This window comes from Lineus longissimus, chromosome 16, assembly GCF_910592395.1.
Source record: "Lineus longissimus chromosome 16, tnLinLong1.2, whole genome shotgun sequence".
NCBI classification, from domain to species: domain Eukaryota; kingdom Metazoa; phylum Nemertea; class Pilidiophora; order Heteronemertea; family Lineidae; genus Lineus; species Lineus longissimus.
The window spans coordinates 208993-223942 of record NC_088323.1 but is presented as its reverse complement, the minus strand read 5'-3'; the positions used below and the strand labels follow the sequence as shown (position 1 = coordinate 223942).

Genomic DNA, 14950 nt, shown 5'->3' with positions numbered 1-14950 from the left:
ATTCAGCGTCCACTTGATTGTTTTTTTGTTTGATGGTGGCGCCCTTGTGAAAGACACACGTCTCTCTGCCGTCGTTTGTGACGGAGATGACCGAGTTGTACCGTTGGTTGATCGCTCGGATACTGCGGTCAAGCGTCATTTCTATGGCGAGGTCGTCTCTTAGTAAAACCGTAATCATCCCAACCCCTGAGATGTGAATTGCAGGCAAGTCTTCCAACGGCTCCTGATAGTAATAGTCGACGTCTGCCTGACTGTAGATGTCGGCTGGTTGTGCGTCAAAGTTCATTTGGTCGTATCCGTTTGTGACGACCCATTCCTCTGCCTGGGGAGGAGGGACAAAATAGATAGGTTGGGCTTGTTCCTGGATGCATGGCGGTGGGGCATACACGACTTGTTGAAGGTACTGTGGGGGTTTCACTAAATCGGCGGCTCCGTCTGTGGATGGGACCTGGATGGTCCCTACGTATGGTACTGCTTGCGCGCTGTTGTTGAACCCGTACGGCGATGACTGTACGTAGTCTTGACCAGTCACGTCGTAAGTACATTGCGAGCAAGCAGCACAATCACTACAGAATGACTGACATTCCATGGGCATTTGAGGGCAAGAATTCTTTGAAGGCCCTTGATATTGTTCGACTTCATCTGCTTGGACATATACGTACGTTTCCGAAACAACTGGGCTGACAAGTTCTTTCCTCTGCTCTTGATATCTAGGCCTATCGGCGTACTCAGTGTCTATGGGATTTATAAGAATGGTCACACCATTTTCACTACACTCGGATATATTCGATCCTGAAATGCATTCATCTATGGAACACTGCTCTTCCGCTCGCAGATGAACTATCACAGGCGACACGGGCACAGCTTTGAAGCAAGGACCATCCAGCGTATCTCCGTCAACGCTCGTACGTTCAATTTGCGACATTGTCCCAACCTTGCAGACTACAGCATTTAACAAAACTACTGCTTGTCAGCACAAAATAATCGTTTGGTCCTTACCTAATCTCTCCAAATATCAAGCAAGTGCTTCCAACTGTCCGCAAAAGCCAAAATCATGAAATTACACCGCTGTTGTGATTGTGAAGACGAACGAAGACATCGACGAAATGACAACACTGTCGCGACGTCGCAACGTCCCGACGCTATTGAAGCTGCGCACTGTTACGATTGTCCCCTTGCATTTTTTGCGTCATTTTGACCGTTCTTCAGATCGTCATGATTCCAACAGAGAAATTTAATTATCATTGTTGAGAAACAAACCCATTATTTTTCACTTTCTATAATTATCAGGAATAATACATAGTAATGTCGACAATAAAACGTTGTCTTTCTCGTTGTCTTTATTGGCTTTTGGTGTGTCCTTCATCTGTTCATGGATTATAATCGCCACCTCTGTTGGCGTCATAAACTGTGAACAATCATGTTTTCTTCCCAGCAGCTTATCACAGTGAGTGGTTCCATGGTGTAATGGTTAGCACTCAGGACTTTGAATCCTGCGATCCGAGTTCAAATCTCGGTGGAACCTCATACTTTTGCGCAATTTTGATTACGATATTTCCTTCTATGTAGTTTTTTACGCATCTGTCATGATCTGTCCTCTTGATTGACGTCATCATCTGCACCAGCGTTTGTCTTTTCTCGCCGTTTTGATATTATGCGACGAACAGTCACAACACGAGCCGGTCTAAAGTATAGTCACAACCATAGACTACCAGAGAGAACCATACAGAGACAGTCACAACACGAGCCGGTCTGAAGTATAGTCACAACCATAGACTACCAGAGAGCACCACACAGAGACAGTCACAACACGAGCCGGTCTGAAGTATAGTCACAACCATAGACTACCAGAGAGAACCATACAGAGACAGTCACAACACGAGCCGGTCTGAAGTATAGTCACAACCATAGACTACCAGAGAGCACCATACAGAGACAGTCACAACACGAGCCGGTCTGAAGTATAGTCACAACCATAGACTACCAGAGAGAACCATACAGAGACAGTCACAACACGAGCCGGTCTGAAGTATAGTCACAACCATAGACTACCAGAGAGAACCATACAGAGACAGTCACAACACGAGCCGGTCTGAAGTATAGTCACAACCATATCCTATCAGAGAGACTATCAGAAAATTCTACGCACACGCACTGTCCTTCGGTCAGACGCCATGAAAAGCACACTGACGCAACGAACAATCTCTCATTGTAACTCATGTACACAGTGATTGTCACGATATACATGTATTGTGCTCGCTCTGATTCGACATTAAATATTGTCATGCAAATAATAATCTACGCACATCGCGGACTGTGACCTGGATCGAGTATGTGGCCGATCCCGTGCAGTCAAACAGGACATTGCAGAAACAAGTTTTATAGGACAGGACGCGTTTAATTCCCGGAGAGTTACTGAAAAGGTGCATGAATTCGGTTCTGATCTATTTCTAGTAAGTATAGGCCTACTGAGCAATCATTTTGCGTTTCAACAAATATTTTGGGACTTTCATTTTTGTCATATCCTTAAACTACCTATGATAATCAGCCGAGACCTCTAGGTCGTTCAACCGGGTACGCTTGTACCAGTTGATCTTGTCTTCAAGCCGAGTTGAACCGCTGAAGGCAGTTTCTACAATAATTCTGCAACATGAGGCATTCGATAACTGAACGTGTCGGAGGCCACCCTAAGCTGTTTCCGCGGTATCGACTGCAACTGTACTACTATTGTATGATCCAGGAATAGGCCTAGCCGTCTGTTATTTATAACTTCGCGATAACAACACAACTTGCCTCCAATAGGAACTCGATAAGCCTACCATTGTACTAGGCCTACATAGACCAGCCTGTGTATATGGCTACTATGTAACATTATACACCGACATATTTATATATTCAAGTCAGTGCATATCCCTCTTCGTTTATTCCGTGTGCACAACCGGTGATCCATGTTACTATTGTTCTAGATAGGCCTAGGGACTGTTTATCATTACTAATAAGGTAGGTCTAAATTCCTCAATCTGTCCTCACGACCAGGGGGCACAACCAGACATTCCTGAGGCCATAGAATCATCACCTTGTTATGCACTCTCGCTTAGTCTCGGGGCACCTCCACAACGCCCTCCTCATACTGCCTCATGGGCAGGGACACTTTGAAGGTCTCGATCAAGGGTGAACCTGAGGGGGCACGTAACAGTCCGAACATAAGGGCGAGGGGGTTTGGGGACACAAATCTCCTCACCTTCTCCTTCTTCCTAGCTGACCACGGTGCCATTTTACTACATAAGCCATGTAAGCAGTCTCAGTGGTGAGCATAAACACTCAAGAATGTTGATCACGCCGGGGAGCCGCGGCACCCACGAGTCTAGGGTGCGCGCTAAACTTTGACTTTCTATGAAAGGTATCTATCTCGGGGGGGGGGGGCAGGGCATGGAATACTGATCAGTGCAACATCATGAAACTTCCACTCTGCATACTCTGTTTCAGCATTGTCTGAAATCCAGTTTTTTTAGGCCAAGACCATTTTTGTCGCCGGGAAACATTTAACTAACCAAACATTCTGCAGATGTGTGAGCAATGACACATTAACCAATTACAGTCTAATCAAATCGGGAGTGCCAATTTCCAAGTCGTTTAAGGTCGGAGTGAACAAATTGTCAATTACCAACCAAGCAGGACAGCCCCGACTGCCATCTGCATCATTTTCTCCTTGATGTCGTTTCGTTTGGCCCACCCTGTCCATGATAGCATAAACACATCTATCCAACCCTAATTGTAGCCAGCATGAAATCAAAGCAAGCCAAACACGATAGTGCTTCCATCATTTTCATAATTGCCTGTCAGTATGTGACCTGGGTAACTGGGTGACCAGACGCAAACCACTCGCTCTATTAGCCTATAGTTAATATTGGAACAAAATGTTGTGAGTGATCGATATTGGGAAACGTCATCGGGCATAAACCTTAGTGTACCATTTACACGTATTATTTCTTTATGGTATGAAGTGTTTTAAAGTTTTTGGCCAGCACTTGTAGCCTACATGTAGTTTTCCGAAGTTACAGGTCATATTTCAGATTCTAATGACGTCAACATCATCGGAGTAAGCCCGCAACCAAGGGAACGCGACTAATTACGTTTATATATGTACTTTGTGGTTCCCTATTCTTAGCCATTCTCCCGGTTTTATGCTTTCACACTGATATTCATTACGTCCCCAATATGTCTATTTCAGAGAACAGACGATATCAGCCACGTGACATCGTAAAACAAAATGGAGTCGACGGTGACAGTTTTCCTTGTCGTCATGACAACCATCATCTCCAGTGCCCTTTCACAACAGTGTCCGGGTGTTTGTAACTGCAAGGGCAACAAAGTCGAATGTATAATAAGCAAGGCTACGTTTCCAGCTGGAATACCCACGACTGTGACGTCACTGACTATAGACTCCACCTCTCCCAAGGACCATAACAACTTCGGGGAGCTTGTACGCGACAGCTTCTCAACGTTCAAAGATTTAAGTGAAATTGTTCTCAGTCGTTGTGGCATTACCGGAATAGCTATTGGAACATTCATGGATTTGACAAAATTGACATCTCTAACTCTGAAATCCAATAAATTAGACGGCCTATATCCGGGTTCTTTCATGTTGGGAGAAGCGCAGACTTTGCAGACATTGAAACTGTCTTCGAATGGATTAAAACGCCTGCAGGACTATACGTTCAGGGGTCTGAGGGTGGATGTGCTCGATTTGAGCGGAAACGATATTGAGTCGATTGAGGCTGAGACATTCTTTGAGGCAAGTGTAAAATCTCTCAACCTGAGTAACAACAAACTAAAGACGCTAGGTGGTGCCACATTGCGTCCTCTTGCCGAAAGTCTAACAACTTTAGACATGCGCAGAAATGGGATGAAGTCATTTGACGAAGATCTGTTGTCGTCGTTGACGAAACTGGTCGAGATTAATCTGTCGTGGAATATGATCAGAGAGGTCACACCCGACATGTTGAATAAATTAACCAACCTCAAAGACTTGAATCTGGAACACAACGCGATGACGGGGCTGAGGGAGGAGTTCCTTGAGATCATAGACAGAGTGAATGCCATCAATGTGAACACAAACTCCTTCAACTGTAATTGTGATTTGAAATGGTTGAAAACATTTGCGCAGCCGAACGAAACGTGTCAGCAGAAAAACAAGTGTTTCACGGCGGTGCGCTGTACAACACCGAAAGATGTTCTGCTGAAGGACTTCCCAGAAGATGAGTTTAAATGCTCAGGTGTAAAGATCTTGGGCACTGAAGTGAAATTGGCAGAGGCCACCTGCAGAGCGAAAGGTGACCCTGCTCCAAAGATTTGGTGGAAAGCACCCTCTGGCACTCTGGTCTCTGCCTCAAATGTATCGTACGGTGTAACACACACTAACAGTACAATAAGAATAACCTTAGCATCGGAGATTGGACAATATGAGTGTATCGCTGGCAACAGTCTTGGGAATGTCTCCGCTTTTGCCGCAGACGTGGGGACGTGCCGGTCGCGGAACGTCTGCTACGGCCCAGGGGACGTAGCTGGGGCCGTCCTGGGGACGTTTTGCTTCTGTATCATTTTAGTTGCTCTTCTGTGGGGTTTTAGAGACAAGATTTGTAAGAGGAAAGATGGACGAAAGAAAACTGTGCCTCGCTTTAGGAACAATGTTTACAAGGACGTCACGACCCCTGTTAGCGGCAAGAACGGAGAAAGGGAGCGATTGTAGAGGATGAAAGCCATTTTATGTAAACAAGCTTAACCCCGAGTTAATATGTCGGTCTTGCAAGATATCGTGTGTGAAGACATGGGTTGTGCGACACCCTGCGTTGAGCCGCTGGTAATGAAAATACTTGATTTTTGCAAGGGTGGGAGTCGGAAACGCGATCATGAGAGGACTTTACACATTCGTATGCCAACTGATGTGATGGGGCGGGTCGAGGAGCTCTTTTTGGTCACTGAGTTAGTGACTCTCCTCGCATGTAAATTCATATTGGTTGCGGATTTTCTCGTGATGAGTCTTATTTATTGTGAACTGATTTCTTCGTATTGAATCTTTATCTAAAAAGGGTTTTAAGACGACGCTTTTAATCATTGTCCAGCTAACACGACAGTTCTGCACTGGGTATCCAAGACACATGTGTATTCAGATCTTCGTTTTAATTCATGAAATATCTCGTTTGCTCAGGCGAGACAAAGAGGTGGCTTGGGTTAGTTTTTGTCACTGCTATTATTGGGGAGGGCCGGAATATATATATGAAATTTCACCATCGATTGTAAATAGGACACGATGCTAATTCATGTTAATTTTATTCAAGGCATGTATATTTCACCAGAGACTTCAATGCATAGCTTATGTGTACATGTATCACTTTCATATGTATGTGGCTTTACCATGCTCTTCAAACTGTTCATAATAAATAACTTTTATATGAAACTAGTCTTGTTTTCTTCCATTTTATACTGATATTACTGTGCGGATGTGATTTTTCACAGGTACATGTACGGCAGTGGTGTGCGTCTTTTTCATTGAAAAACCTCGCAGGACCGGTGTAAAAGTAAAAAGTGTCCCCCCTGGAAAAAGTGTCCGGCCCTATTGTATTCTGCAATATGGTTCTATAGAGACCCTGACCGTCAATAGCTCAGAGATTGAAGCGCATAATAGAATCCTTTGTTCCCGGACATTTTATCCTAGGACATTTTAAACTTCTACACCGGCACCGCCACATATCGTCGGTGATGATGGAGAGAGAGAGGTAGCCGGTACATATTGAGCACGGTTCACCAGCAGTTCAGGTGGCACTACACGGTGGGGACGCCGAGATGACCCCGTGTTTTCACATCAATTAAAGAAACTAGATGCATTTGGCTATCTGCCGGTGGTAAGGGCACCTCAGTGCAACCTCAATGTGCTCATGATGCGAGAAAAACAAATCTCACGGGTGAGGTGGAAATACGCCATAATGCCGACATCATCGGCGCCAACAACTATTTCTTTTGACCCTGCCGGAGTCTTCCTAAACAATTGACTGATTCGCTCTGACCCTGCTGACGTCGATTTTTAAAAACTTTAAAAAAAAGGCCATTCAAACGTTAAATCAACTGCAATGATAATCTTTTATATCACTGAGGTATATAAATACGATATGTTGAGAAAAATCTGTACAACTATCATAATATACGATTACTTGGATCTATGTCGGTCAATCACTTTGCCACCTGCGCGACCTTGTCACAATTGCTGCGCGCTCGTTTGCATACCGCATATAAGAGGCGAATAAAATCTCCAATTCAGCACGAAAGCCTTGACGGTTCAGCTCGGAGAGTGTCTGACTGTGGATCGGCAGGTCATGGGTTCGACTCCCGGTGAATCTGCCACAGTTTTCTCTTTTTTTCTTCTTAATTGTCTTGTTATCTAATCATCCTGCATCCCTTTTTCTTTCCCGCACATGTACAGTGCTTAGAAAATGTCAGCACATACTGATTCCAGGCGTATATTTACTGTTGATCCAATTATAGCTAGCTCCTTCTTCTATCGTCGGTGGTGATGGAGAGAGAGGTAGCCGGTACATATCGAGCACGGTTCATCAGCAGTTCAGGTGGCACTACACAGTGGGGACGCCGAGATGACCCCGTGTTTTCACATCAATTAAAGAAACTAGATGCATTTGGCTACCTGCCGGTGGTAAGGGCACCTCAGTGCAACCTCAATGTGCTCATGATGCGAGGAAAACAAACCTCACGGGTGAGGTGGAAATACGCGATGCGGCGATCGGCTTTTAGCTTCTGTTGATGGGTCCTAGTACTTACAGATTATCAGCGTTGTTCCAAAAATCGAAGACAGATCGAGTTTTCACCCATGCTATTCCTATTCGTTGTTCTGTAGGGATGCCCCCAGCAGTTTAAATGTCCTAGGAATGTATTAGCGTCTTTTTCTCGCGCGGAGTTGCATTGGACACTCTGTCGTATGTCACATCCTTCAAAGTACAAGGGACACACGATCTGCACCCTCGCAAGACGAGTTGCCCATACCAGGTAATGCCAAATCAGTTACCCCCAAGACTAACACTGGAGCAATGGGGTTGTCCGCTTCACTGCCCATACTGCTGTAGGGACGCTCACAGCAGTTTGAAAGTCCTGTGAATGTATTAGTGTCTTTTTGTCTCAATGAGCTGCATTGGACACTGTGAGGTGTCACATCCTTCGAACTAAAGGGACACAGCTCATGTGCCCTTATCAAACAGCACTTCATGTTAGTTACAGCTCAGTTAGTTGTCTCGTATCAGGTACCACCCAAGAAGTACTCGAGTGGTGTTTGAGGAGATGATATGAATAAACACCAGCAATGCTTCATCTTCAACAGACGATTGCGGTTTACCAGTTACTCTAAGCACGGGTTACTCTGGGCAGAGATGGGGTGTCAGTGTCTCTCTCAAGAGCGTACAGCGGACTGTCTGCAGGATGCCTCATCCAATACTAAAGAGACAGGGCTTTTAGCACCTCGGTAACCTCGGTAGGGATAACCATAATATACATCGTAAGGATAGGATACAACACAAGTTTGAATGTCCTGGAATAATTCGCGTCTCTCTACGAGACTAAAATCGGACGCTCTGTAATGTCACATCCTTCGAACTCCAGGGACACATAGATACACACATTGAGCGACAGTTATTTTTAATAATCTCACTTTTCGAGAGTGTCCCCCACGCTGAGAGACCGAAGGACAAGAGACAAAGGCTGACGATGTGTTATTCGTGATTGAAACGGGATGCAAATTAAGTTACGGTACAGACTGGGCTATTTCGTCCCTGTCCGCAGGCGTGAGGTATTTTGATGAGGAAGGTGCAGTGTCGTTTGGTAAGTGCATAAATCTAACTTTTCGAGAGTGTCCCCCACGCTGAGAGACCGAAGGACAAGAGACAAAGCCTGATGATATGGCAACTTTTATTGGGCAAGTATATAATATATAGGCTACATGTACTACAAAACTTAGAATTAGTGGCCGGCATGCGGAATCAGAAAAAAGGAGTGATCAGCACACTTATTGACCGAAGGACAAGAGACGAAGGTTATGATATGACAACATTTATTTGGCAAGTACATACATATGAATAATGCAAAACTTGGAATACAATAACACAACGTTGATACTGCTGACGCCGCTTGAGCAAGCGTGTCAAGGGATCAGATATGTTGGGTCAGTGCGGGATGGAGGGTGGTGCACTGTGAGTGTCGATGAGGATGGGGGGGGGGGGGGCAAATGATAATAGAATAATAACAATTGAACAATATACAAGTCATAAGTATCCGTGACCGCTTTCAAGGTGGCAAGAACAGATTGCTGACCAAAACAATGACATATGCTGTTAACACCAATGGAGCATTCTCTTGTACTGTATTTTAGCCCAAAACCGCCCAATCAAAATGGTGCAGAGACTCGACTGACGTTTAATGTCTTCAAGAGGAAATTGCTCTCAAAACTGATATGGGCCTATGGTATAAATAATATCCTACCTAAAATATAGGCCTTTTGTTAAATCAGGCCTGCCTTAAGAAAAAAGAAAGAAAACCTACAACCAATTCCTCTTGAAAACAATTATGTCAATAAGGCTCATCCATGCATCATTTGAGTAAAACAATGTAGAAACACATTTTTCCTGTGATCAAGAAATAGCTCCATTGTTGTAATGTTGCACTTCTTGTGCTGTGAAATAGCTCAGATACGGTAAATGGATTGCCACATTGAAAACGGAACAAGAAATAGCAATATTCTGGATCAGCGAGTACATACATGAAGTGCTATTGATTTCAGGAATAAGCACACATTTTGCAAGGTTCACTTTTAACAAAGAGTAACAATGTTTGCTGTTTAATTTTCAGGGTCGAAAACAGGCGAGTGTCAACCCATTCTGAGCCAACAGCATGAATTACAACAAGAAAAAGGGTCAATTCCGTTGGGAACTGCTGTTCCCTGATCATGGCTCTTCACTACTGGTCTGGAATAGAAAGGAAAGATTTATATACCAAGAAACATTGAAATACACAATTTAAGAAATTGAAGTATTTGATCATTTTTCATGACGTTTTTTTTTAAATCATGGCACTAATAAGATGAATAAATTAATTTGAATTGTGAGGCAATGGTGGTAAACCTGCCTCGGGTTTGTCCCAATATCAGTCACATGATGACGGACCTAAAGCCTCATTTCATCAACTGTAGCCATGCTTATCTCATTTACCTCAATTGTGTTCCACAAATCTGGCATCCTGAATATTTATCTCTCAAAAGTGGACTCGATCGCGTTGGCTCGATTCTTGGGACGGGACAGCGAAATCACAGGAGATGGAGCAATCCACCTGAAAAAATTGGAGACAATTCGAATGCTGCTTCAGTTAACAATGGGCGATCTGTTCAGGAGACGTCTTTCGAATCGCCCATTGTTTCATAAACGAGAGCTGGACAGACAGTTCCAGCTACTCTTCGCAGATTTCCTTCTTCTAATGCATACATCGCGTTTTGTCTCGACCACACTTGCATAGCTATTTACTTTAAGGTCACGTGCAGGTCTTATTGGTAATTGCTGGGGTGAAACTTGGTACTGCGGGACAGACTTACATGTCCACAAAACGCAATGTCACTGCTGGACTGATTTACAAGTCCACAAAACGCAGAATCGGACATGGACATCATTACCCCAGCAAGAACCCAATGTAACCCCACAAATAGGGCCGTCTATAATGTTTAAGACATGTTTATACAATAACAATGCTGAAGCTATTGCCTGCAGTGACCTTGCTAATGATTTTTATGTGGGAGGGGCCAGGGACCGTGACTATTGATAAAGTCCTCACGATATTATATTCGTCAACAATGGGGCACAGACTTTCAGATATTTTCGTGACTGACCTATATTACCAGTACAGTCCAATATATATTTCTTTTTTTTGACTGACCTCTATTACCAGTACAGTCCAATATCATTCTATTCTTCGTGACTGACCAATATTACCAGTACAGTCCAATACATATTTCATTTTTCGTGACTGACCTATATTACCAGTACAGTCCAATATATAGTCTATTCTTCGTGACTGACCTATATTACCAGTACAGTCCAATATATATTTTATTTTTCGTGACTGACCTATATTACCAGTACAGTCCAAAGATACTATTTAGTCTGTATATTATTCTAGGGCTGGGGTGGGGGATGGGGAAACTCTCCAGTGACAAACTTTTTGAATGTCATTCTGGTAAAAAAAACACGTCCAAAGGGGAAATTTATTCTCATAACTTTTTACAATGCTCGAAAAAAAACTATTAAAATGTTCATATGGCGAGTCGCCACATGTACCGACTATACCTGTGGATCTAAATATATATATCATCATTGAAATCCTCAGAGAAATTAAACCAAGACAAAAAAGGGTTCCATGCCCTTGGTTTCCATGTACCGCGAACGATGCTAACGATAGGATTTAGCTGACAGGATTTGGCCACATGAACCCCTCCGTGTCCAGAAGACGCGGGGGTCGTCAGATCAATTTGAAACCGCCATGGACATCACTTCTTCCCCCTCACAAGTCGGTCGCGATGACCTCCATGTGCAAACCATTTTGGCTGTGGATGCTCCTGGTAACCCATGTCGCCTAACCAGACATAGCGCGCTGCCTGACTAGAAGTTACCGCCTCTGAGACCCAGGGTTGAGACACTGGGGTCTGCCCCTAGCTGACAGGTGGATGGAGATCCATATCATAGAGCATACCAACCGTACATAACCGGCTGGACTGGTACACCCTATCAGGCTCAGACTCCCCAACGAAGTCTATTGAGCGCAGCCGCAGCGCCAGTTAATATGGATGGATTTACGTCGTCAAATAACTGTCGACCTGATGAGCATTCGTTCACGGCACATAGAGTTTATCGGGGTTGGGGGCGAAGAGACAAGACCAGGAACTCCTATGGGGTCGCGGGCGCAATGCAACCCGAGGAACGAGATGCACCCAAAGTACAAACTCGAAAATAACTGGCTCATCCTTCGCCATAGGTGTCAAGTATGTACCACTTATACAGACAGGCGTCATTAACGTTGGGTAACACCTCACAAGGAGCAATACCAAGCATTTTCAAGACCTCATATTTAGCGAAAAGGTGTGACAACAATGATAATATATCAGATCCAATACCAGTCCCTTGACCAAACCCAACCATTTCTTGAAAGTTCAAAGGACGTCGGAGATTCTGAAAGAAAAAGTATTGGCCATGACAGCTCGGCAGATAGATCGAAGTGATAGATGGGCTAACTGTCTATCTGAAAAGGGCGGGTAGCGAATTTTTTTTCCTGAACCTTTTGGGCACTATAGTGTACATTTGTACAGGGACTTTCAGCCAATCAGATTTCGACAAATACATGACGTCAGAAGTCTTAGCAACTTTAGAGCAGTTGGTAGAGCGCTCGTCAAAAATGGCAGAATACGATGTTCGATCCAAAGGTCGCGAGTTCGAATCCGGTTGTGGACAACATTTTTCTTTTTCTTTTTTACACTTTAGATTTTATTTTTAAAACGCCTTTTTTTCCCTTGTTATTTAGATTTTAGATATTTGAGTTATTTCTGCTGCCTGCAACATACCTACAGAAAGGACAATAACAATAGCCCATCTCCAAGATCCAAGGGATAGTCCTTCAGATATCATATTGAGCATGAATATACAATGAGACTTGTCTCATGTGAATGGTCTTCCTACAGTAGGAATATGTTTCTCTGCAATGAGACTTGTCTTTCGATACTGCCTCGTGTGTATGGTCTTCCTCCAGTATATTTTTATACTGTATGCTTCAAATTTGATTAACAAGCACAAAACAATACAAGCTTACTTCTAAGTTTCATGATGACGCCTCGATGACGACACAGATTTATCGGATTCTGATTGGCTGAGAACCTGTGTACAAATGTACACTGTACTGCCCGAAAGATTCAGGAAAAAATTCGCGGGCGGGCGATTAAGCAGGCGCATACAGTTAGATATTAAAATGGTAACAAAATGGCCGAAATTTATCTTCCCACACCATCTTTATAAGAGCTATAGGTAAAACTCAATGGTGACCAGATTAATACTGCTCCCGAAAGAAATTTTAAGTAGCCTAAGTCTTTTGTTCGCTGCTGCTTTGCTGCGACTTTCAGCAGCCTCCTACGACGGCACAAGGATATCATTGAAAGCCACCACGTGACCGCAGGGCCAATGCATTGGTGTCATTATTCACATTTATCATCTTCGTGACCACGCCAAAACATACTTAAAGGTGACATGCATGCATAAAAACCCCAAACGACCAAGTTAGAAAACACAAACGCCCGACCAAGAAACGACAACTGCACTTGAAACATGATAGACGACCAGCGACAGGTTTCACTTGACTGCACAAACACAAGTTCATTGACGAGACAGGTCACAGAGAAAGAAAAAAAGAAAAAATATTCCTCGAGCGGGTTCGAACTCGGAACCCTCGCCACTTCATCCTTTCCGTCTTTTCTAATTTTGCGTTAGGGTTTTTATGCATGCATGTCAGCTTTAAAGGGACAACCTGGGCGTGGGATTTACCTGGCCAGGAGGATAATACCTCTGCTTGTCACCATGCGCCGCCACTTATCTCAAATAACGATTTTCGCCAGTGTGCAAGGCAGTTTTGGACATGACCCGTGAAATTCAGGCAGGCCTAAGGTTACACCCAGTTTTTGTGCACTGTTTATTGCAGTTCAATGATGTATTTCAATTTTCCTGTTTGGACTGAGAAGTCACGGTTCTACTGGAAGCCATTTTTGTAGGAAAAACCACCATATCTCATGCCACAGTTGTCCATTTAATACCACTGAATACAAGAGGGGGTAGGCATCACTAAACCGTGGTCATTTCATAACACAGGCCTGGGAACAACTGGCAGGGTTTATCAAAGCTCTGAAGTTGGCAGCATAGATGTGAAATGAGACGATTGGTAATTTCTGTCATGTCTTCATGTAAATGTCTCTGAACTACTTCGATTGTATGCCTTATCTTTCTGATCCGGTCAAGGTCCTCATCATACATATCACATGTCACAGTATCAAGGGCTGATTGGTTCAGAGATAGAATGTGTTATGAGCACGTGACACATTGCACCAAGCACGTGGCGTGTGACGTCATAAAGCATGGCAGACATGACCGATCGTCTCATTTTCTTGCTGCCAGAACGATATAGTACCATAGATAGGGTATGGGCTAACAGTGTCCTCCTTTCAAAGGTCAGCTGAGCCGAGTGTGGAATTATTCAGAACAGCAGTGGCGGATTTAGGGGTCCCGCATGAGTCATCCCTCTTTGATATTTTAGGGCACCTCTCCTCAAGAACCCTCCCCCTCATTTTCAGGATTGCACCTTCGGCTTTATCATGAGTTCTCATTGGTGGGGCAGCGCCCCCCCCCCCCCCCATCCCCGCTTCTTTCCCAAATTTCTGGATCCGCCACTGCTGCAGAGATGAGAAGTTTCAAAAGAACACATGTATGTGCGATAAAGGAAGTTTCGATAGAGAAAAATAACTCACCACGTGGTGTTCACGTCGTATCTTGTGATAAACCGGTTGGGCAGCATTGGGTGTGCTAGACAGGACAACGTGTCTGGCGTCTGCAAGAAATGAAAATGAAAAGATAAGATAAGTTTGTAAATTGTATCAGACAATAGTCGCAAAATTTGGGGAGAAAAAGTTGTTGAGAAATCAGGCTGAACTCACCAATATTGAACCAGTGCTTCGACTTGGCGTCGACACAACTGAACGCTTGTGTTCCCAAAACCGGTGTGTCATACCAGGAGCACAGCCAAATTCAACGCCTCGTATTGAGTACGTTACGTCAGAGAGGTTACCAAACCACTCATCTATTCAAATTGTGATTTTCAA

The 14950-nt window shown here is 44.0% G+C and overlaps 1 protein-coding gene, 1 long non-coding RNA gene and 1 other non-coding gene across 5 annotated transcripts; 2 read left to right on the top strand and 1 right to left on the bottom strand.

Annotated features, from left to right (window-relative positions):
• Window positions 1–1453: 1453 nt before the first annotated feature.
• Trnaq-uug (transfer RNA glutamine (anticodon UUG)) lies at window positions 1454–1525 on the top strand. The gene has a single exon. It is a non-coding gene; the product is annotated as a tRNA-Gln (tRNA).
• Window positions 1526–2301: 776 nt separating this feature from the next.
• On the top strand, window positions 2302–6457 carry LOC135500695 (leucine-rich repeat-containing protein 4C-like). 3 transcript variants are annotated; one of them, XM_064792309.1, is made up of 2 exons: window positions 2302–2453; window positions 4232–6457. In XM_064792309.1, the coding sequence occupies exon 2, from the start codon at window positions 4271–4273 to the stop codon at window positions 5747–5749; it is 1479 nt and encodes a 492-aa protein (XP_064648379.1). In that variant the 5' UTR covers window positions 2302–2453; window positions 4232–4270; the 3' UTR covers window positions 5750–6457. The 3 variants fall into 3 exon arrangements, with proteins under 3 accessions (XP_064648379.1, XP_064648380.1, XP_064648381.1); XM_064792310.1 differs by having other exon boundaries at window positions 2315–2423; XM_064792311.1 differs by lacking the exon at window positions 2302–2453 and adding an exon at window positions 2856–3000.
• A 2817-nt stretch (window positions 6458–9274) lies between these two features.
• On the bottom strand, window positions 9275–14950 carry LOC135500416 (uncharacterized). The gene is made up of 4 exons (XR_010449442.1): window positions 14786–14950; window positions 14600–14679; window positions 10263–12266; window positions 9275–10019 (listed from the first exon to the last, which is right to left on the bottom strand). It is a non-coding gene; the product is annotated as an uncharacterized LOC135500416 (long non-coding RNA).